This window comes from Cannabis sativa, chromosome X (genome assembly GCF_029168945.1).
Source record: "Cannabis sativa cultivar Pink pepper isolate KNU-18-1 chromosome X, ASM2916894v1, whole genome shotgun sequence".
Classification (NCBI taxonomy): Eukaryota; Viridiplantae; Streptophyta; class Magnoliopsida; order Rosales; family Cannabaceae; genus Cannabis; species Cannabis sativa.
Window position 1 is genome coordinate 1,422,764 of NC_083610.1, and position 23,244 is coordinate 1,446,007.

Genomic DNA, 23,244 nt, shown 5'->3' on the forward strand with positions numbered 1-23,244 from the left:
TACAGTACTATAGCATATGTTGAACTTGATGACAATACAAAGAGCCTATCTGCTGTCATGTTCGCAGATATTGTGGAAAAAATATTTTCGTGTAATGCTGCCCAACTAATGAAATATACTGCAGAGTCGTAGTTTTTTTAAAAATAAAATAGTTTTACATGCCTTTCATAAGTTGATTTTTTAATTAAATAAATTATGCACACCATGTCTAATCAAAATCATTAAGCTTTCTTAAATACTAATATATTGCATTCAGTATTCAATAATAATCTCATTTTCAAATAACATAAAAAAAAACCTAGCATAAAATATAATATACGTGCCTCGCACGTAATTTTTTGCTAGTATATATATATAAATATTTTTTTTTTTGACAAAATGAGAAAATTTCATTAATTCAAATTATTCATCAATACAGAAATGAACTCCACGGGAGCATTGCTCACACGTAAAATACAATCAGCTATAAAACAAGTAGATCTCGCTAGAAAGTGAGCTCCATTATTTGCAGACCGTTTAACAAACTTTAAAGAAATAGACTTATGATTCAACTCAAATAACAATTCTTTGCACTTAGAAACAACTCTACCAAAATAGGAACCCATGGTAGAAGAGCTACGAATGGACTGTATAGCAACAAGGCAATCAGATTCGACTTCAACATCACTCTAGCCCTGCTGCTTTATCCAACTCAGGGCTTCAAGAATACCAACGACTTCTGCAATTTCAGGCTTTACAGCACCCTGTCAACAAGATGCCCGAGCCTCCACCAGTCGGCCAGCATGATCTCGAGCTACACACGAGTAGCTGTAGCGAGTAGTTGATTCGAAGATTGCAGCGTCCATGTTGATCTTAATCGTGTTTTCCTTAGGTGCTTGCCAATGGTCATTGCCATCTTCAGGATTCATCAACCCAAAAGAAAGATCAAATTGTCTATCTTGAGCATAGTTCCATTGATTAAGAGTAGTCCTAGTTAACACTAAAACATTTGCAACTTCTACACTTTTTTGATTCCAAACCAAGCTATTCTGACTTTTCCAAAGCGACCAACATAGCATACTAATCAAGTATCTCTCATGGCCACTCCATTTATCAAACATTTGAAGAAGCCAATCGGCAAAACGTATTATATAACCACTTTTATTTTTCAATTTTAAAAACAAAAAACAAAAATGTGTTCTATAACTTTTATTTTTATTTTTTGATTTTATTTAAGTCGAGTTTAAGTACAAGTCTGAAACTGAGGTTGTGGTCCGAGTTCGAAACTGGGGTCGAGGCCAAATTTCAAGTTTCAAAGTGTTCAAAATATTTATTGAAAAAAATAAATTGTTAAAAAAATTAAAAGATTATTTTTTGTTCTTAAAATTTTAATTGTCAATTAAAAATTTATAGAACATATTTTTAAAACACAAATTATGTATATATTATTATTAACCATTTCCAATGCATTGCTTCATTGTATAGCTAGGCACCATTTATGCTTTGAGTTTATTTAGCTTCAATTAAACTTATAATGAAGAGCTCAATTCTAGGAACTGAAATGAGTAAGAACCTTTTTTTTTTTCTTATTAAACCATATAGAGATCAAGGAGCAAATAACTATTATAAACCCATCAAATAAGATGAAGTTTTTTAGCCTTTTAGGCTGATAAAAAAATATCTAATTTATTATTCCAAAAGAATTTAAGAGATAACAACAACAAAAAAGAAAGATCTACCATTCCAATTTCCAAGTTAGATTTAACTACAATTTCAATCCTCTGCTCAAACAGGAACTTCTTCTGACTTTCTTTAATATATTTGATTCAACTTCAAGCTACGTTATAGTCACCATCATATTCATATACATACACATGTGTTTTGTTTCCCATGCATAAATAGTTCATCAACAAAATACTTACTAGTAGTTCCCACAAGGGGTAACTCTCTCTAACCCTATACTTTTCTTTCTTCGACGATTAAAACCGACAATGACAATGGCTTCACTTTGCTTCTTCAAGGCGTGAGCGAATTGACTCGGGACTCGTTGTTTTGTTAATGCTGTGGGATAAAGAAAACGGGGTTAGTTTAAGAATTTACTTTGCTACATATAACTCAAAATGTATTAGAGGCTCACCGGAGAAGCAAATCTCCACCAGACCCCATCTTCTCAGAAATCCAATCCGGGACCAGTTCCACCAGTAAGCTAAGTTGCTCATCAACTTCTCCTGTGAACATACAATAATTTAAGCTCAGAAAAGCTTCTAAAGAACAGAAGATTCTTAATTTCGTGTAAAGGGCGGGTCTAATGTCTTACTCTTGTCAACAATATCGAAATGGCTTGAGACTATCTTGTGCATAAGCTCTTCCTTTGTGATAACTGATCGATTTATTGACTGAAATAAGAAATGAATCATGTTGAAGAGCTTAGGTAGGCTTGCAATCATTTTTCGCCTTCTCTTTGCTTGAGTTATAGCTGGATCCCGTTCCTCCATAGCTTTGATCTCTTTTTCTCTAATCTGTAATGAGAAAAACAAGATTACTACTACAATCAAAACAAGACTAGAATTAGTGCTGTACTTGGTGATTATTACTAAAAGATGTACTTACCGAATGCAAAAGATTCTCAGGAAGAATATCGAGAAGATTTTTATCGATTGAGACACCCTTCATATCAATGTCTTCATCCTTAGCTCTGTTATTCTTAACAGGACTCTCGAAATTTAATGATTTAGAACAAGGTTGGCGCCTAACCAACTTGTCACTGATAGAATTATCTTCCGGGCTCATGTAACTTCTCTTTGATGGACGCAATGCAGGTGTGGCAGTCATTAGCCTGGCTGGTGTAGAATCAGACTTTACTGGAGTTGATTCAATACTAGCATTTTTTAGTGGAGTAACTTCTTCTTTATTGAAGATAGGTTTTACTGGAGTTGACTCAATACTAGCATTTTTCATCGGAGTGCCATCTTCGAGGACAGATAGTACTTTGCTCGGAGTTGCATTCAATGGGCAAAAATCGATGCCAATATTCACTTCCTCAATGGAGGAAGCTGTCTTAGGGCATGAGTCAGCAACTAAATCACCCGAAGATTGAGCTGAAGGCTCGGATGATTTTGGAGGCAAGTCATCAACAGCAATGCTTCTCTGTCTTCGAGAAAAGCGACTTTGGAAAGAGCAAGACAGATGACTTGCTGCAGCTTGCAGTTGGGTCTTAGGTTTCTCAGATAATGTCTTTGAAAGCAATGCTGAACCAGACACTTTGTTCACCTTTAAATGAGTAGACTGAATTGACTTCAGTTCCTCATGAACTTTATCAGATTCTTCACCAACTAATTGAACATCTACTGCCTCACAAGGAGATGACGGCGGAACTTTGATAAAGGCTGAATTAACACCTCGCTCTAGATTATTGAATGGCTCTGGCAGCTCTCCTTTCGGAACTTCAAGATCCTAAAAACAGATCAAACAACTTAAGGGAACAGACTCAATACAAGATGTTGACATTATATCAATTTTCCCAAATTACTTTCTGATTTCATAAGCAATCACTATTCCATCACACCAAGTTCAATAAACATTCAAATGATATTCCAAATTAACTAATCAAAACCATAGATTTCACAATAACTTCTAATCTATTGAGCAAAACTATGATCAACAAATATCAAAAACCAACCAAACTATACCCTTCTTGTAAAAATTGAAGTCAATCTTTCCTAAACAATGTCATATACTGAGTAAAAATGAATATACCTCAGGATGAGATCTTGAAAAATCCACAAGCCGAGACTGAAAGACCCTTCTCAGGTATGAATTACGATCTTCAGATTTCAACTTCTTGTCACTCTCTAATGCATCCAGATTCAAAGAAATATGAAGATCTGGCTTCATACAACTCGTTTTCTCATTGAATATTAGTGTCTTCTTAATCTCAATCACCTCAGGTAAAAGATATTTCAACTGAGCCAAGTGAGTATAAGTAAACCTCCTAGAAAAGACAAAAAAAAAAAAATTACAAAAACTCAATCAGATTGAAAACTTAATCTTTCATCAAATCTTTAACCAAACAGATCTCTCTAACTAAAAACCAAAGTTTTAACACAAAAATTTCTTCACTATGAGAAAATGAATCAACCAAAGAAAAAAGAAAATAGCATACCTAGCATCAGTTAAAGACTCGATTTTGGGGCGAATATTAGTAAAATTCGTCGCCGAACCTTTCAACTTGAGCAACCGAATCGAATTATTCAAATTATTGAAAAACTCTCCAAGAATCTCAAACCTGCAAAACAAAAATCCCCCAACTTATTAGGAACAAAACCAATAATCACATTATCCAAAACAAAACCCCAAAAAAAGACATCTCATCTAACCTTTCCGGCAACTCAGCCACATCAGAATCGTCCTTCGTCTTCTGCCTCTCGGGAAAGTCAACGATTTTCCGTCGAGCAGAAGAGATCTGAGCCTTCCCATCAGAAGAACTCTTCTGATTCGATGGTACACTGATTCTTTCAGCTGCTTTCCTCACTTGCTTCAGAGACAAAGCAACATTCCGGCGAGGAAGAACCGGCGGCTTCTCGGGAGTTTTGAGATCTAGATTTTGGTTTTGGGGCTTAGGAGGGATTTGGTTCAAGGGTTTCTTGGATCTGAAAGGAATGGAGGAAGAAGAGCTCATTTTTGGATTTAGACAGAGATTGTCTGAAATGGGTCTGATATGTAAATATTAATAAGAAATAGGTTAGGGTTTTCAGTGGCGGGAAATTGGAGTAGATGATACCCTATATGACTGCCACGTGTTTCCCGCCAAAATGTGCCGTTGCTTCCCTCGTTTTTTTCTATTTATGCTCTGTTTGGATACTCTTTTCGAGGAGTCGTATTCCGCGTTTAATCTTATTCCGGGTTTAGTTTATCCTATAATTCAAAATTTGGTAGGTTTTTTTTTAATAAAAATATATATTTGATATATTTATGGAAGTTTTTTTTTCTATATTTTTATAATATTTTATTTGTATACCATATTTTACTAAAAAAAAAATCTATAGAATTATGTTGTTGTGATATTTTTGTGAAATACTTTTTATTATAATTTTTCTATGTATTTATTATTTTTAAGGGAATTATTTTTATACTGTTTTTTTCAATTTTTTTTTTTTTAAATTTATAGTTTGAGTTTCTAAAGTGGTTTCTCTGGTGGTTTCTATATGGGTTGCTATATGATTTTTTGTTGTGATTTAGGTTGTAGCGCTAGTTGCAATAGAGGTTTCTATATAGAGTTCCGTAAAAATGCAAAAAAAAAAAAAAAACTATTTTAAAGTATAAAAATGAAAAAAAAAATTATTTGAAATTAGTAGCGGTTAAAGGATGTTTAAATTTTAGTTTTTTTTTTACTACTAACAATTTAATTTAGCTGCATTAATTATGTTATATAAATTTTTTTAGTTGGAGGACGAATCTCGCTACATATTGATTTTGAGGAGTCTTATTTTGAGTTTAGTGTAAATTGTTTTTTTCTAAACAAGTTGAATGGTTTGCTAAATTTGGAAATTATACATAATTGAAAATTTGGAAGTTTTGTTTTGGTAAGTATTATTTTGGCTACTGTGTTTTGTAAATATTATTGATTGGACTATCAGTTTAGTTAAATGATAAATTAGACCCTTATTTTCTAAACTAGTATAAAATAATATCATGAATTGAATTGATTTTTTATCAAAATAAAAATTAATAATAACCCAATCTAGAGTTGTTGTGATAAAACAGAGACATTTTCTGCATCTATTTAAAAAAAATATATCGAAATTGAGCTCAAAGTATTTGTACCATTAGAAAATATATGGTCTAATTTATCAATTTACAAAATAAAGTGTCTAATCAATAACTTTTATAAAATATAAGTTCCAAATTAATATTAACTCTAATTTTTTTTTTTATAAAAATCTGTGTGCTAGTTTTTTTCTTCTTTTTATATTAAGTTTCTTATAAGGGCTCTCTTGTTATAATCTATATTTGATATATTTATGGAAGTTTTTTCTCTATATTTTTATAATAATTTATTTGTATACCATATTTTACTAAGAAAAAAAATCTATAAAATTATAATGTTGTAATATTTTTGTGAAATAATTTTTATTATTTTTCTATATACTTATTTTTTTAATTATTCGAAATTTTATAAAAATTCTTCCTATATATTTTAAAAAGATAAGTATTTACTAAGTAACAGTTAAAGGTTGCTTAAATTTTAGTTTTTTTTTTTTCTACTACCAACGGACTAGTTGTATTAATTATGTTATATAAATTATTTTAGTTGGATGACGAATCTTGTTACATACTCGAAAGATGTTAATCTTTGTTAGTTTTTTTTCTTTTATTTTCACGAGATTGTGTTTTTTCTTATTGTTGCGGACTACATCTCTAAACGAACATTAATAATAACTATTTAACAAGGTACGTAATCTTTGAATTTAAAAAATTATTTATTAAAAAAAATAATAATTATATTCGTGATGGTAACTCTTTATTTAAAATAAATTGCTATTAGCATTGAATTAGTTATTATGATCATATCCATCATATCACTAATAAAATATAAAATTGATAATGATATATCAATTTTTAATATACTATTCTATACTAATAATTGGTTATCGTAAAGAAGAAAAATATTTCAACACGGCTTAACGCCAACAAGTTCACTGGCTTATCGGTCGATTGTTGCTTGTTCGGGTTGGTGATGCAACTCGAGTAGGCTAACTTCGGCTCGGTTTAAAAAAACTAAAAATACTAAATTAAATATTCCAACAAAATATTACCCACACTGAACCAATCAAATTCAAGCAAAAATATTAATGTCAATATCAAACCTACAAAGAACAATTTCAACAATTTCATCATATATATATTCAACTAAGAACAAAAATTAAAACTCAAGATCTTTACTATATTTCTCAATCTTCAAACCCAGTAATAAAAATTAAATCCCAAATTGAAACAATGGGCATTTACCTAAATCCAAAAGCTCCAAAGTTGAAGCTTCACAAATATATATATTCTATATTTCTTCACTATTGTTATTTATCTTCTAGCTGAAAACATAAATCGATAAGTTGTAAACAACTGCAGCAAAATAATATCAGATTCAATCATTTGATAAAAAAATCCTCAAAAACTAATAATTTAATTAGAGTAATTTGCAACCTAAGTTAACTTCTTTTTGCTGATAAATATCTAAATTTAATTTTTGACAGTAATAATACTTAAATTATATTTCTGAAACTTTTGTGTGTACCAGGTCGTTAAGTGTTAAGTCAATAGTCACGTGTAAGTTCTTGATTGATCTAAGATATTAAATTTTTTATTTATTATTTAAAATTAATTTAGACATACCAAATAAGAAAATCATATGTGGATAACGATTTGACACTTAATGGTCAGATATCTACGAAAATTCTAAAAATATAACTTAAATATATTATTACTTTCAAACATTAAACTAAGTATTTAGTACATGCAACCGATAGTTAAAGTTAAATATTTACCCCATAAATTACTCGTTTAATTATTAGAAAATTCTGATTGATATTTCACACCAACCCATCCACCGTTGTTCTCGACCATCACGTTGTGTAACGTCCCACAGGCACCCGTTATTTTTCAATCGAGGCTAAGTAAATCCATGTATTTGAGTTTAACCCTAAATGGGTAAAAATTTCGAATAAAATGTGTAAAGGTTTATTTACCTGTATCGAGGAACTATTTTTTCATTTAACAAAATAAAAAGTTCAATTGATAATTTTTGTAAAATACAAAATCTAAAATAGTATTTATTCGCATAAAATATTAGTTAATTTATGAAAAGATTAAACGGTAAATAAATTTCTTAAATAAAATATAAAATTTGTATGAAAATGCTTTAATTGGTCTATATGTGAGTTTTGGCCAAATAATTCCCACAAATTTGGTTAGGGAATTACATTATTGTTGTGTAACATAACAATTATTTAAAAATAAGGTCACAAATTATTTTCATTAATTGGTGACCTTTGGTATGAAACTTTTTTAGTTTATTCTTTTTAGATAAAAAATAAAAAATAAAATAGGGAGATGACATCAAGGGGGACCGGTCATATAGGATTATGTGATACATATTTTATTTTTTAATCATTTTCTTGGTGTTGATCTAAATAGAGTGTAGTGTAGGTGAAGTAAAGGTGAAGATATATAAAACTAAAAAAGTGATATCTCAACACTCTTTTCTATGCTTCATTTCTAAACCAAAATCATTCTTTCTATCTCTCAATTCTTTTCTTTTTAATTGTTACTATGAAAAATTAGATACTATTTCCCTCCTTGACCCCATTTTGTGACCTACCTTCCTTTCATGTCACAATAGAAAACTCCATGAAGTTCTTTGGTGGTCTAAGCTCTAAAGGTATGTTGTGAGGCCTTGTGTTTAGGACATATGAGCCTTGTTATAAAATGATCTTTGGTTTTGTGTGGAAGGCTTTGAAGAATTTAAGAAGCAAATAAGGGCTCGAAAACTTGGTACACGCTCGATCTTAGAAGCTTGAACACATAAGAGGTAAAAATCGTAATGTTTAACTTACTACTCTAGTAAGCATCGTAGAGTGCTACTCTATATCTAAAGCAACACTATTTATTACTTTAAACTTATTTTATTAGTTCTTTTAAGTTCTGAATTACTTGATTATGTGAATATATATTAATATTATATGAATAAAATAAATTAAAAAATATAATATAAAAAAAGGTTATAGAAGTTGATAGATGGTATAATGTAAAAATTTGTTGTAAAATAAAAAAATTATGATTTTGATAATGTAATTTAAGAAATAAAGAATATAAGGTGAGAGTGCTCTTATTAAAATAATATGTAATATTTTTGAAAATTACTAAAAAGGAATTTTTTGAAAAAACACAAAAAATAATAAAGAATATTGCAAAAATACTGTTATAAATAAATTTAAATATTTTTATAGTTTTTAAGATTTTATTTACAAAAAATACGATCTTTTAACGTATTTTTTATATTATACTTTTATTATTATATTAGTACATTATTTTTTATTTTATTTTAATGTTATTTACATGTTATTTTTCTGTTACTTTCATGTATTTTTTTTTTTATTGTTTTCATAAAATACCGTGAAAGCATACAAAAATTAGTAAAAATTTTACTTTATTTAAATCTCAAAAAAAAAAAAAATTGTATTTTAAAATAATTTTTTTGGGCTCCTGGTCTGGGCTTGGCCCATTAGCCCAGGAAGGCCCATATGTTACTTTGGCCACTCTTCACAAAACCAGTTCCTTATTTGTAATGAAAACGAAGAAGCAATGAGTTCAAGCAGAGCACTCGGAGGCATTTTCTTCCACAGATTCTGCAATGGGGTTTCTCCAAGATACCCAAATTCCATAATCTTCCATAGTATAATACTGTATAATCTTCTTCTCCAATTGCAAATTCACTTCTATTGTTTTTCTTTTAAATCTTACTTTGATTCACTTCTTCAGGGAATGGCTTTCTGGGCAAGAACTTACAGGTATTATCTCCATCTTCGTCTTCATGGGCACGGGTTTTTCATAATGGATGTAGCAGTAATACTGGGGTTAGGACCATATGGACTGTCTCTCCTCTCTGTATGGGGAGACGTTCTAGCAAAATAGCTGGAAGAAAGGTTTGATTTTTATTTTTGTATTGGTTAATATTGCTTGTTTTGATTCATTGTTGTTTTGGTTATGTTTTACTGACTCTGTTTTGGCAACTATTAAAGCTCAATTAATATTTTCAGTGTTTTGTGCATACCAACTGTTTGATGAAAATCCCAAGTTGTGTATATCAAAGCATTTGTCTTTCATTTCATCATTGGGGTTCATTATTTAGTGTTTTTGGGCTAAAAGCATAGTCTGCTGAAATTAGGCTTTTTATCTCTTATGTTTGTGCTTGTTATTTTTAGTTTCTTTTATAGTTTTACCACATTGAGGACAAGGTGATTTTGAAGGGTGGGAAAGTGTTACACTATGAAATAGTGTAAGGGCTTACTAGTAATCTGTAAAGGGTGTGATAGACTATAAATATGTAATTGTGTAGCTATTGTTGGATCGGGAATGAGAAAATAGAATTTTAGTTTGATTGAGTGATTGGCACTGTCAAGAGTGCATTTGGAGATTTGTCCTGTCTCGAAGAGGATTATTATCTATCAGAAATTCTGTTCTTGTCATTCTCTTTTACAATCTGGAGTCTCAATGTGCTTGGTTTCACAATAATAAGTGTGTATTGTGCATTATGGGGTATGAGAAATCTAATGGGATAGTTCAATTGCATATGAATTTCTTTGCTTTAATATGTGTAGTTTACTTGTATTGTTTTGCTTTTATTCTAATTTGGGTTGAGTTATGAATATGAACAGTATAAAATGTTTATAATTAAGAGGTAGGTGTAATTTTTATTAAAATTATGATATAATGCTATGGTGATATCAGCTCAATTCCTCTAAATATTTCTCTGTTTCTTTTGTTTAGTCTTATTCATTTGTTTTTCGGTTGGTTCTTGTTGTTTTCCAAGAGTTACTCCTTTGTTTCTTGCACTTTTCTAAATTTCATTCACTTCTTTATGTATACTTTGCTCATGCATGTCATGCATTTTCTAGCAAATTTTAAATTTGGATCAGCCTATAGTATGAAAATTACAGACCGAGCTGTGTTAAGACAAGGATAGATCTAATTCGACAACATGTTATGAAGCTTGAGGAGTATTAAAAGAATCAAAGTCTTGATTGTTTAACAATTGTCTATAATGAACAAAGAGGTACGGGGCATAGGAAAAATAAAGATGAATTTGATGTGCTCCCGGCCAGTCACCTGAGCACAAATAACCCACAAAGCAATGGAGCAGTAAAAAAATTCACTTTATTGACTGGAAATTAAGAGCCGAAATTGAAAGCAAATAGAGAAAAGATAATGGTCCTTTCGGAACAATGAGTCAAAGAATATGTTCACAATTCTCCCATTGCATGACCCCTTTTCCAACAAACTACTCCTTACAACATAGTATACGAGGCTTATCAGAATTATAATTAATTGAGGTTTGGAGGAATTATCTTTCATAATATTCTAGCTACCACTGAAAGCTAGCTCATGTCGTTGGGTGGGTGATTGTGTATTAGTGGTCTAAGTTTAAATCTCCATTAATGTTTGATAAAAAGACAAATTCTATATCTTATCTTCATTAGTCATGTATGAGAGAGGTAATGACATCTTTCATTAAGGCATCTGCTTAGTTTTCTGTCAATTCATTTTGTTGCAGGGGATTCAAGATGCCAAGAAGGCAAAGCTGTATGCCAGGATTGGAAAGGAAGTAGTTTCTGCGTAAGTTAGTAGCTCTTAATAGCTAATACATTAGTAATTGTAAACATTACAATTACGATTTTGTTAGTGCATGTTTCATTACTTTCAAATATTCATTGAGCTACCTACTTTGTCCTTTTCATGTTGATACCAAAATATCGATTTTGTTTTCATTTGTAATGCATTACTTTCATGGGCACAAAATTTATTTCTCAGTAATGCAGCGTGAAAAAAGGTGGTACAAGTCCTGTATCAAACTCAACCCTGGCTGCTATACTTGAGAAAGCCAAGGAGCTCGATGTCCCGAAGGATATTTTGGAAAGAAACATTAAGAGAGCTTCTGAGAAGGGACAAGAATCTTACATTGAAAAAATCTACGAGGTAAGTTTAACTTTGACTACAGTTTCTGTTTTTATGTAATGAAGTCTGGTATTATCTGTCTGGTTTGAGAAATCTATTACATCATGTAGGGGATTTAGTTGGTTAAGCGAAATGCTACTTTTAACTACCAGGTATATGGTTTTGCCGGGGTCAGTATTGTTGTTGAGGTTCTGACAGACAAGATAACTCGATCGGTGGCAGCGGTTAGAGAGGTAGTGAAGGACTGTGGTGGAAAGATGGCTGACCCAGGATCTGTGATGTTTAAGTTCAGACGTGCTCGAGTTGTAAACATAAAAGCCTCGGACGTTGACAAGGATCAACTCCTTGATATTGCATTAGATGCTGGTGCTGAGGATGTTATTGAACCTCCCGTCTATGAAGATGATGATATTGATGATGATACTTCGGAAAGGTAAAATAGCATTGTAAAAATTACACTTCTGATGATACTTATTATCCCAAAATTCTGATTAAGTTGTTGCTCTCTGTTAGCTACTATAAAATCGTAAGCTCATCGGAAAACTACTCTGCAATACTGTCGAAACTACGCGAGGAAGGAATAAGTTTCGAGACTGATAATGGTTCTGAATTAATTCCAATTACCACTATTGAGGTTTGTTTATGATTTCAGTCTCTGCTTGTTTGAAGATTGTTAGCACTAATTTTGTCTTAAGCATAAACAAATATTTTCTGTTGAAACAATGTCAATGTAAACCAATCACTTTCAGGTAGATGATGAGGCTATGGAATTGAACAAGGAGCTTATGTCCAAATTACTTGATCTAGACGATGTCGACGCTGTTTATACAGATCAGAAGTGATCGAAACCGTCTAATGTTAGTCATAATTAAACCCCTTAATTAGTTTCGGCATTGAGTGGTATTTATAAGCTTTTTTTTGCTTAATTTATTCTTGTAAACTTATCTTCCATATAGTTTGAATGATAATTTAAAGGGGATTGTTTATTGTTGTATAGCTCATCTTTATCTGAATGGTTTATCAAAATCCCTTTTAAGTAATAAGATTTTTCTTTTTAAGTATTACTATTACATGAGTTGTTTGGTACTAGACATTCTTGTATTCTAATCACACATTGTCTAATCAAATCCAATTTTTTCTCTTTATGTTCTTCAAAAAAATCCGATTCGTGCAGATTAAAGTGTTTACAGCAACTTTAGCAGTTTTTCCAACCATATATTTTTTAAAAACATAGAATTGTATTAGTTTAATGAGTGTTTGTATATCAATGTATGCATATTTTGTGTTAATAAGAGTTAGTCTCGAATTACTTTTGCAATTGTATGTCTTGCTTTCTTTTATTAGCCAAATGTTGATCTTCCAGTTCATATACACGAGTGTATATAATAATAACCTTGCAATACTCAATAGGGTCACTACTTTCAAGGAATGTCAGGGTCGGGTCTATGATACTTTTTTGGCCCGAACACTCTTTTCAGCCTGGTGGGTTAGGCTTGGCTTGAGATAAACGGGTGGCCCGACCCGTCCGGATACTTTTTTGGCCAAATTCGGCCCAGCCGAAACACTCTCTTCAGCCTGGCGTGTCAGGCCCGACCTGAGATAAACGGGTGGCATTTGTCTTGTTGGGTCGAGCCCCGACCTACGAAAATGCCCATTTTGTCATCTCTATTACTTTTATCTCTATCGGTAGAAAAGTAGGGATGTTTGTAAAGAAATTATGTAGTTGTAGCAGATATTTTATATTTGGCTAATTAGTAATTTTTCTTCCTGAACTTTGATATGTATCAAATTGTGCCCACTGAACTTTTTTGGCTGTTAAAAATTTCCCTCGAACTATTGAGATTGTTAAATTTAAGGACTTTTGTTTAATTTCATTCAATTTTACTATTTCAGTGATTGTTTATGTATTAAATTATGCTCCCTAGACTTTGAAATCTACTAAATTACGCCCCTTAAACTTTGATATGTACTAAATCATGCCGCTTGAACTTTCATCCATGTTAGAATTTTTTTACTAAAATTAGACAAAAGTCCTTAAATCTAACAATATCAATAATTCAGGAGAAATTTTTAACAGTCAAAAAAATTCAGGGTGCATGATTTGGTACATGTCAAAGTTCGGGGGGAAAAATTACTAATTAGCCTTTATATTTTATTTTTAGAAAATTTAGAATATTATATTATGTGTTGAAACTTGAAATATTCAGGTGGATGCATGTTTATATTTTGTTATAGCCTATAGGTGTGTATTTGACTATTTTGAACTCTCTTTTTGGTATCATAAAAACAAGCTATTTAGAATCTTTAATAAAAAGATGAAATGCTTACTATAAATGTGCATCGGATCGATTTCTTATTGTTTTTTTTTTCTTAAGAACTCTTAAATCACTTTCTTTTGTATGCTTATTGCAGTGATTTGCATTAGTGAAAGCTTTTATTATTATTTTATGTATACAAAACAAAAAGAACCAAAATCATAGTACATTCACTCTCATTCAATATCCCACACCATACATGATAAATTGTTACATGTATAAACACATCCCAATTTCCACATATAATTACATCTATATCTGTATATATTTATAGCCCTTGCAGTTTACCCATCATCTACCTTAGCTATATCTAGCTAGAACAAATTAATCTTCAACTTCTGATGAACTCTATTGTGTATATATATAAGCTAATTTATTTGTTTGGATTTGGAACCCAGCAGCCATGGAGTCCATAGGGAAGACCATAGGGAAACTTTGCTCTTGCAATCTCTTCAAAGGTAGATGCATCCAATAACAATGCGTATCCACCTCCATTTTTCTCACTAATCATCGATATTACTACACCTGCAATATAAATTTAATTCAGTTATATATATATTGGTGAAAATTTTGCAGGGCCGTCTTGAGGTTGGGTTAGTTGGGACCAGTGTCCAAAAGTTTCCTTTCCTTTCCTAGTCTCGTTTTCTTTTAAAAATATCTTTTAACCAAAAATTTTGCTAGAAAAGTTGTTTAAAAAATTATTTGAATTATATATTTTTTTTTTGGACCTTGTGTTTTGTAAAAGTTACCAATTGGACCATGTGTTTTGTTAAATGACAAAATAGTCCCTGTATTTTCTAAAATAGTACAAATAGGACTCTGAGTTGATTTTGAAAGATTAATTATAATTGGATCTAAAAGTGCTATGACAAAACTGTTTATATTTTTTGTATCTATTCGTATTATGAATTATCTTCAAGTTAGTTGTATTAAAAAAAAAGTTGTCTAAAATTAAGCTCAGGGTTCTATTTTTACCATTTTAGAAAATATAGGGTCCATTTTGTCATTTAACAAAACACAAAGTCCAATATGTAACTTTTGTAAAATACAGAGTCCAAAATAGTATTTACCCTTTATTTTTTAAAATTTATCCTAAACCTCATAAAAAATTATATATATATTTTTAGAGAATTTTCAATCAAGTGTTTGGTGAGTTATTATGAAAACGTGATTGTGGTCGTAAATACTCACCGTCATCTTCTTCTGTTGCTCCTGGTCGAGCCACGAAGTATGGTTCGGAAGGTACTACACCTTCCTCGTACCAATTTTTAGCCTTTTTCTCTACTAAATCAATCTGCAATTCAAATATTAATTAATTAGTAATTGTATACTTTTTTTTTGGGGGTAATATATAGTATTAATTTGTTTGTTATCATCAATTATGTACCTTAGTAATGGTGTTGGGAAAGTTGCATGGGCGTTGAGCACCACAAGCATAAGCATATCTGTATTTTTGGCCTAAGTAAGATGGATTTATGCTACACATATCCATGCCTCTCCCATGTTCATTGGCATCTAATGCTGCTTCAAGCTTCCCATATGGACTCCCATCCAATGGAATTCTGAACCTACCCACTCTGAAATTACTCATGCTAATTAATTAATCAATTACATCTTAATTAATTATTAATCAACTACTCAATCACGAGAAATAATATTAATGAATAATAAAATGTATCATACTAATTATATGTCTTGCAGAAGAAAAGTGTGAAAGAGAGTGTATAATTAATAGAGATTTTTCTTACTACACACCTGCGGTGGTGGACCTAAGATTTAAAGTTAAGTGGGGTGTAATTTTTTTTTTTTTTTTTTTTTTTTTTTTTTATAAAGTAGAGAGACAAAAGTAAACTTAAAAACAAATAATCTTGGTGAGATTTTTCTATTATGCAATCTAGGCAATCTAGTATAGCTATTATACCAAAGCAAATAGCTTATAAGTATTATTTTTTAATTAATATATGTTGTAATTAATAAAAATAACTAACTAGAATGTATATATATTTTTCTTCAATTTTTTTAGGGGCGGCTGTCCCACACATGCATATAATTGTTTTGCAAAAAAAGTTACTTTTTTAAAATGACATTATGAAATGATATGAAAAATAAATAAATCAAAAAGTAAATTATTTGGTTGGATTCTTAAAATGAATGCATTAATATTGTATCTCTTTTGACTTAAATACATAAAAAATTTTAATTTTAATATTTTTAATAGTGTTCATTATAGTGTTTAATTATAGCTTATTACACAAACACACATAATTAACATGCAATTTTGATAATATGATTATAATTTATCAACTTGTAATAAACTGTTTGAATTCTAATTTCTACAAATACCTGGCATCAGGTAAAACATCATGTTGGCCGTTATAAGAGCGAAGATTATGAAGAGTAAGTTTATCAAGAATTGTGGTATCAGCATTATGCTCACAACAATCTGCTACTATTGCCCTAACTCTTCCTTCTTCATCTTTCTCTTCATAAGCATTTATGAAATGAAATGTTATGAACAACGGCACCTCCACACTCGCCACCTTTATTTATATAAATAATTCATTAATTAGTATATAAATATATATGTATTTGATCATAATAAAAAAGAAAAAGGAATAATTTTTTTTATGTAAAATTACAATTTTGCCACTGCTCTTGCACATCACATGCATGAAGGCTTTAGATTCAGGATGCCATTGAAACTTGTACAAAGGTGTTGGCTCAGCCTTGAGTAGATTCTGAGCACAATACCTCAGTGGCATCTCGGGTACCACTACGTAGTGTTCCGTCACCGGGAATGAGTGGACCCATCCCGGGGACGGCCCATTACGGCAGTTCACTCTACCAATCACCTATACTCAAACAAAAAAAAAATGTTATTATTAAGGAGAATAATTTATTAAAAATCTAAACTACGTACACAATCAAGTTTTTTTTTTCTTATAATAAAATTATATCATTAAATATATCATCATTAAATTTCTTAAATTGTTTTAGATAATTAAATACAAATTTTAGTAAATATAAACTAATAAACTATCTCCCTAGTAATTATATAAGCCTTAGCTGTAAAAATTCCTAAATATTAATAAATCTCAGTATATAATAATATGACTTTTTTTTTTGTGTAATATTTTTTGTAAGTAATAACATCAAACTTAAAAGGAATTGTATGATTATTTATTAAAATTATAAATAAAAATAAAGGATTAAAATTACTTGCAATTATTATTCATTAAAAAAAAAAATAATAGTTCTTTTATCAAAAAATATTATTTGAAGATACCTTTCTCTCATTGCTCCCAGGCTCCATCCTCACCACCAAGTAACCGGGGCTAATCAAGTCCGGCAACAAAGTCAAGAACTCCGTCTCCGTCACAATAGGGTGCGCCGAGTGGATCAAACCACCCAAAGAGTCGCTATACTCAAACTTCCCAACAGTCTCAAGTGTTTCAGGGTCGATAATTATCGAACCCTTCTGAGTTTCTGTCAAACAGACAACTCTGCCGTCGCCCAACTTGACAACGCCAGTATTAGCGTTGTCAGTGAGCGATGAGCCTGACAAGAGATTCGCGAGTTCTCCTATATACGCCAAAAAATTATCAGTTTTGGGTGTTTCAGAGAACTCGCGATAACAAAGCTTGTTATTCTTCTTAGCTGCCTTGTAGGCATCAGATTCTACTTGGCGGTGGCCCGCAATAAGGCGGCCGTCTCGAAAGTTGAGCTTGACGAGAGTGGCGTAGCCGTCGAATAAGTGGCGGAAATCGTAATTTCCTATGTGCCACAAGCCAGGACCATTCCTTAGGTACGTCCCATTCTGCATGAAAGAATAAAAAAAAAAATAATTAATAAAATAAAATAAATAATAATTATTTTTTGAATAACTTTTGTGGGATTTATAAAAATATTTAGTGGAAGAAAATATATAATAATTTGAAGTAGTGTAGTAGTGTTGGGACAAAACATAAGTATTGGTTTAGAAGGTAATAATTATTTAAAATATAATTTAGACAAAATGTAGTGCAAGACATAATAAAGCATATATAGTTTGAGATTAATATTGAGCAATATTTAAATATATGTATATATTTATTTTTAATTATTAAACCAAAGAATATGCTTTGTTAGTATCTTTGATTTGGACACATATGACGATACTATAGTATTCAGGTGATTAATCAAATGTATTTTAATATAACATGACATATTAATAGTTGTTAGTCACTAACACACTCTCTTAATTAATTATACTTATATATATATTCATATATACATGTAGGGACAAAACCGACAACCCTTATGAATTTTAATTAAGCTAAATATGCTATGAAAAACTCGAATATTGCATGCCTTACTTCATATAACTAAAATATAAAAAAAATTATACAAATATATATATATATTTATATATATATATAGGAACTCTATTTTCTTTTTTAAAATGTCAAAATTGGAATATTTACATAATTAATATTTAAAGAATTTTTAACTGAGTGGTGTATTTAATTTTTTGCATATAATTTATGATATTAAAATCAAAGTACAAATATATTTATATAAATTATTCAATTTTTTTTAAAATTAATAATTATAATATATAAATAATATATAGTAGTGAATATTATATATGTACCAGCCATAGTGGTATATCTCCATCAACAAGAAGCTCTCCTTCCCATCTTTCTTGGCGAACACTGGTCCACGCAACATGATGATCGGAGCCGCTCCATTCACGGCGAAGGCTCTTCTTCTCCGGCGGCTGTAGAGGTGGTGGGACCGGCGAAGTTTTCGGCATAATTGGAGGAGTTGCCACGTTCATTATTTTACTATTATTAATAGTAATAATAGCCTTCTTTGAAATCTTATGATGATGATGAAGTTGATGATGGTCTCTTATTGTTATATTATTATTATAATAATAATAATTAGAGTTTATCATAGCTGCTGAAGATGAGATTAAGGAAGTCATTAGAGACTAATTAATATATTTATATATATATATATATATATATATTGAGAAGTGTAGAGGAGGAGTTTGAAGCTAATTATATTATTTCCTTTTTGAGAGAAAATATATAGTGAAGATATAATTAATCGAGATATGAATGAATGAATGAAAGATGTGTGTGTATTTATAAGGGCGGTTTTTGGAGCATGTATTGTTTATATATATAAATTTATTATTATATATAAAAAATATTATGATGGAATCTAGATTGGTGGAAATTCCTTTTCACTACAAGACACAATGGTTACACATTATTGTTATTAGGTGTTATGGTGCTCGATATTGAGAATGGTTAGTAATTTTTTATAATAAATATGTGGGATTTAATGCTTAAATATATTAATAACGCGCGTTATCGTATTTCGTAGTGGATAAAAATTAGGGAAATTATATCATGTACTATTTTTTTAACTTTACGGTTTGAGTTATTTCAGTGGTTTCTATGTGAATTGCTATATGGATTTTGGTTGCGGTTTAGGTTGATTCGTTAGTTGTTATAGAATTTTGTAAAAATACAAAAAATATATATATTTTGAAGTGTAAAAATAAAAAAATCTCTAAAATTTAATGATACTCTGACTTAAGAATATTTATATATATACAGAAGCAATTACCCAAAAAAAAAAAAAATACTATATATACATAAATAGGAAATAATCTAATTAAACATTTCTAATATATTTATTTTGTCATATAGCATTTTTATTTTAAATTTTTGAGAAATTTTGAACAATTTACAGTGTTTAAACCCGTCCTCCTCTCTTTGCAACAAGGGGTGATTCTGGTTAGTTCTTTCGATGCTTGAAACAATTTTGTCTTCTTCATATTACTATATCTCTAGAGTCAATAATTTTATATGAGGAACTGCTGAACTCAATCACTTGCTACTGTTACTTTTTAGTTTTCTGCATGAGGTCTATCCTCTAGAGGTACTCATATTGGATCAGTGATCGATTTCTAAGTTTCGTCGTAAACCTAATTGGTTAAATTACGCAAATTAATAGTTCAAACCACACTCAAATGTAGGGCATTTCCCATTTTTATAAGAACTTCTGTACCAGAAACAATGGTATCTCCAATTAAAGTCCGTCTGGGATGTAAAATATATCTTTTCTCACCACCCTCATAATGTATGAGATAAATGTATGCATTTCGATTAGGGTCCTATTCTATAGTTACGATTTTACCATATATGTCTTTGTCATTCCGTCAAAAATCGATTTTACGATATAGACGCTTATGACCTCCCCCTCTATGCCCTGCGGTAATGATTCTTCTGGCATTACGACTTTTCCCTCAACGATGCTATCCATAAATTAAATTATTTTGTGGATTGGATTTCACTTGCCTGTCTACGGTTCCTTTGCGTGTGCTTGGGATAGAAATTTTGTATAAATGTATCACCATGCTATTAAGTATTTTGATTTAAGTTCTTTTTGTTATATAAGAGGTGGAATAGAATAATCTAGTTGAAGTGTAATGATCATACGTTTGTAATGCATTGTATATCCCATAATAGGTCTCATTCTTCTACCCTTTCTCAGTAGTCGATGACTATTCATAGCTATTACATTGACACCAAAGAAGAGTTCGACTCATAATGCTTTATTTCTGTCCTAGTTGATCCTGATTCGACATTAGAAGTATATTGATTTTTCAACAATAACTGAATACTTTTGTCTGTAACTACGAAATATTTGATTCCATCCATAAATTCTATTCCCTATACGTTCTAGTCTCAATAAGACTGTTAGGTCTTACTGTTCATATGTTATGATATGAATATACCACACCAATTTGTTATGTATGGATAATGAGATTCTATTCATACAAAACCAATTCCAATAAACTTATTGGAGGGTCCCATTAGCGTGCATCCAATAGGAATTAAACTTACGAATTTGCCAATTATAAGTTGGACCCATACACTATCATAATTTTTTATTTGTATTATGTAATTATATTATATTAATAATGAAAAATAAAATTAATTCTAATATTTTCACAAGATCTAATGCTAATTATAATTGATTATTACACGTATGTCTTTCATTACAACACAACTAAGTGCTGTTTGGTTTGCAATACATAGATATATAATTAATAACAAACTTAGTCACAGGAGTATATGACAGTGTGATAATTTTAATTTTAATTTAATCACAATTTATAAATTATAATGATAATTAAATAGGTTATAACTAAAATTATACTTTGTGATCATGATGTAAATTGCAATTTTTATCACTAATTAATACTTTTTTTTGGTCACAATCCAATTACTTTAATTTTGGTAATGACATATAATTAGTATTATAATATTTTTTAGTTATTTTTTTTTTTATTTTTAGTTGTGATTAAAATAAAAAGAATTGGTTGTCGATTTGCTCAGGAGTGCTGGGCTTTGTCTCGGGTCCCTGCCGTTGCTGTGGCAGCAATGACTTTTGCTGCGTGGTTCGAAGAGGGCTTGGACAAATGGACGATGGCTGAGAGATTAGAAGCTTCGAAGGTATGCTGGTCTGTTTGGAAGCATAGAAACGAGCTGGTTTGGAATTCCACAATGCCGACTGTTAGTGATGTTGTCACATTAGCTAAACTCAACTTTATTGAATGGTATAATGCCCAAAAAAATAACCAACCTACTTATGAAGATAATGGTTCGGTTGATGGTAACTTGGAGCATTGGACCCCACCCAATTTTCCTACAATAAAAGTTAATGTTGATGGTGCAATTTTCACAAATGAAAGGCGCTTTGGAATTGGTTTAGTGGCAAGGTCTTCTACTGGTTTAGTCATACAAGCCAAAAGAATAAGCAAAGTGGGTATCTTGAAGCCACATGTGGTTGAGGCTATTGGAATAAAGGAAGCTTTGAGTTGGATCAAAGCTAATGAATGGACAAATGTGGTGATTGAGTCGGATTGCTTGAGAGTCATCAGAGATTTACAAAGAATTAAAAATATGGCTTCTCCTTATGGCCATATAATCTCAGATTGTATGACTTTGTGTTCGGATATTGTTGGTGTTTCTTTTAATTTTGTAAAACGATCTGCTAATAAGGTTGCGCATGTTCTGGCGCGATCTTCTCTTTCAGAGGCTGATTGTACTTTTTCTGGGGATGCTTTACCTTCGGGAATTGCTTCCTTGGTTTCAGATGTTTTGATTTAATAAAATTCATCATTTTTCAAAAAAAAAAAAAAAAAAAGAATTGTAATTTGGCTTAAAGTAATTAAATTAATATACTAGAAAAAGAAGAATGAGAGTATGAAATGTATGTTTGTTTCTTTTCAATATGAATAAATAAAGAGAAATTTATATTCAATATTTTTGAGAGGTACATAATATTTTAGAAAATTACCTTATATATTATTTTTATTATTTTTTTAATTTATGATTTAATTGTTCAGCATTTTCTATGTGTATATTTTCATAAATTAAAATTTTAAATTAACCAAACAAATTAATTATTGCTATTGAAATAAATAAGATGTTAAAAAAGAAATAAGAACAAATAAAACTTACAAATAAATAGAAAAATAAAAACACGAGAAATTTATAAATTACCTATGTCTCCAAGCACCACTAATTATTTGTTGGACTTCAAAATTACAACTTGGGCAAGATTGAGTAAACAACCACCCTTTATAATAGAGAAGGAATACAAATTTCGAGATGAAAAGAAATGGTGAGGGGCCATATTTATAGGCTTAGGTGTGGGTTAAATTCTCATTTACAGTCAATGTGGGACTTTTTATATACAGTTACTCACAAAGAAATCAAAACCATGAGCATCCGATCAAATCTAACTTTTTTCCTCTAATCCAATACAATCCAAATAGTGATTGAATTTAAAAATCATTATCCCAATTTAGTCCAATTAAACTTCAAAATTCAATCCAATCTAATTAGATTCGATCAGTTTTTAATTAGATTTTAATTCAACACTTGAATATAATATTAACCAAAAACATAGAAAAAAAAAAAGAAAAAAAAGAAATTAGAAACACATAAAATTGAACTATAGGTGAGTTCTTAGATTTTTTTTTAAAGAATTTCTTTTATCAAGTGCAATAGGCTCCAATAAATATTAATAAATAAAATAAAATTTAGGTGTTATTTTATAATATATAAATAAATATAATATGTATCATATGTAATTGAATTTGGATCAATTTTTAATTAGATTTAAAAATATCATTTAATAATCAATTTAATAT

The 23,244-nt window shown here is 30.3% G+C and overlaps 3 protein-coding genes across 5 annotated transcripts; 1 reads left to right on the forward strand and 2 right to left on the reverse strand.

The window, feature by feature from the left end:
* Window positions 1–1,682: 1,682 nt before the first annotated feature.
* On the reverse strand, window positions 1,683–4,796 carry LOC115705372 (CDT1-like protein a, chloroplastic). The gene is made up of 7 exons (XM_030632701.2): window positions 4,356–4,796; window positions 4,142–4,264; window positions 3,736–3,970; window positions 2,590–3,432; window positions 2,297–2,498; window positions 2,117–2,207; window positions 1,683–2,040 (listed from the first exon to the last, which is right to left on the reverse strand). The coding sequence occupies exons 1-7, from the start codon at window positions 4,655–4,657 to the stop codon at window positions 1,983–1,985; spliced, it is 1,854 nt and encodes a 617-aa protein (XP_030488561.2). The 5' UTR covers window positions 4,658–4,796; the 3' UTR covers window positions 1,683–1,982.
* Window positions 4,797–9,279: 4,483 nt separating this feature from the next.
* On the forward strand, window positions 9,280–12,773 carry LOC115705378 (probable transcriptional regulatory protein At2g25830). Of its 2 annotated transcripts, none has more exons than XM_030632714.2 (7): window positions 9,280–9,427; window positions 9,514–9,677; window positions 11,306–11,367; window positions 11,571–11,727; window positions 11,859–12,139; window positions 12,220–12,340; window positions 12,456–12,773. In XM_030632714.2, the coding sequence occupies exons 1-7, from the start codon at window positions 9,337–9,339 to the stop codon at window positions 12,546–12,548; spliced, it is 969 nt and encodes a 322-aa protein (XP_030488574.2). In that variant the 5' UTR covers window positions 9,280–9,336; the 3' UTR covers window positions 12,549–12,773. The 2 variants fall into 2 exon arrangements, with proteins under 2 accessions (XP_030488574.2, XP_030488582.1); XM_030632722.2 differs by having other exon boundaries at window positions 9,328–9,437.
* A 1,356-nt stretch (window positions 12,774–14,129) lies between these two features.
* On the reverse strand, window positions 14,130–22,828 carry LOC115705408 (carotenoid cleavage dioxygenase 8 homolog B, chloroplastic). Of its 2 annotated transcripts, none has more exons than XM_061106458.1 (8): window positions 22,592–22,828; window positions 18,655–18,962; window positions 17,308–17,838; window positions 16,661–16,873; window positions 16,365–16,561; window positions 15,409–15,598; window positions 15,213–15,315; window positions 14,130–14,546 (listed from the first exon to the last, which is right to left on the reverse strand). In XM_061106458.1, exons 2-8 carry the CDS (start codon window positions 18,958–18,960, stop codon window positions 14,395–14,397), a joined length of 1,692 nt encoding a protein of 563 aa, XP_060962441.1. In that variant the 5' UTR covers window positions 18,961–18,962; window positions 22,592–22,828; the 3' UTR covers window positions 14,130–14,394. The 2 variants fall into 2 exon arrangements, with proteins under 2 accessions (XP_060962441.1, XP_030488604.2); XM_030632744.2 differs by having other exon boundaries at window positions 18,655–18,965.
* Window positions 22,829–23,244: the final 416 nt, after the last annotated feature.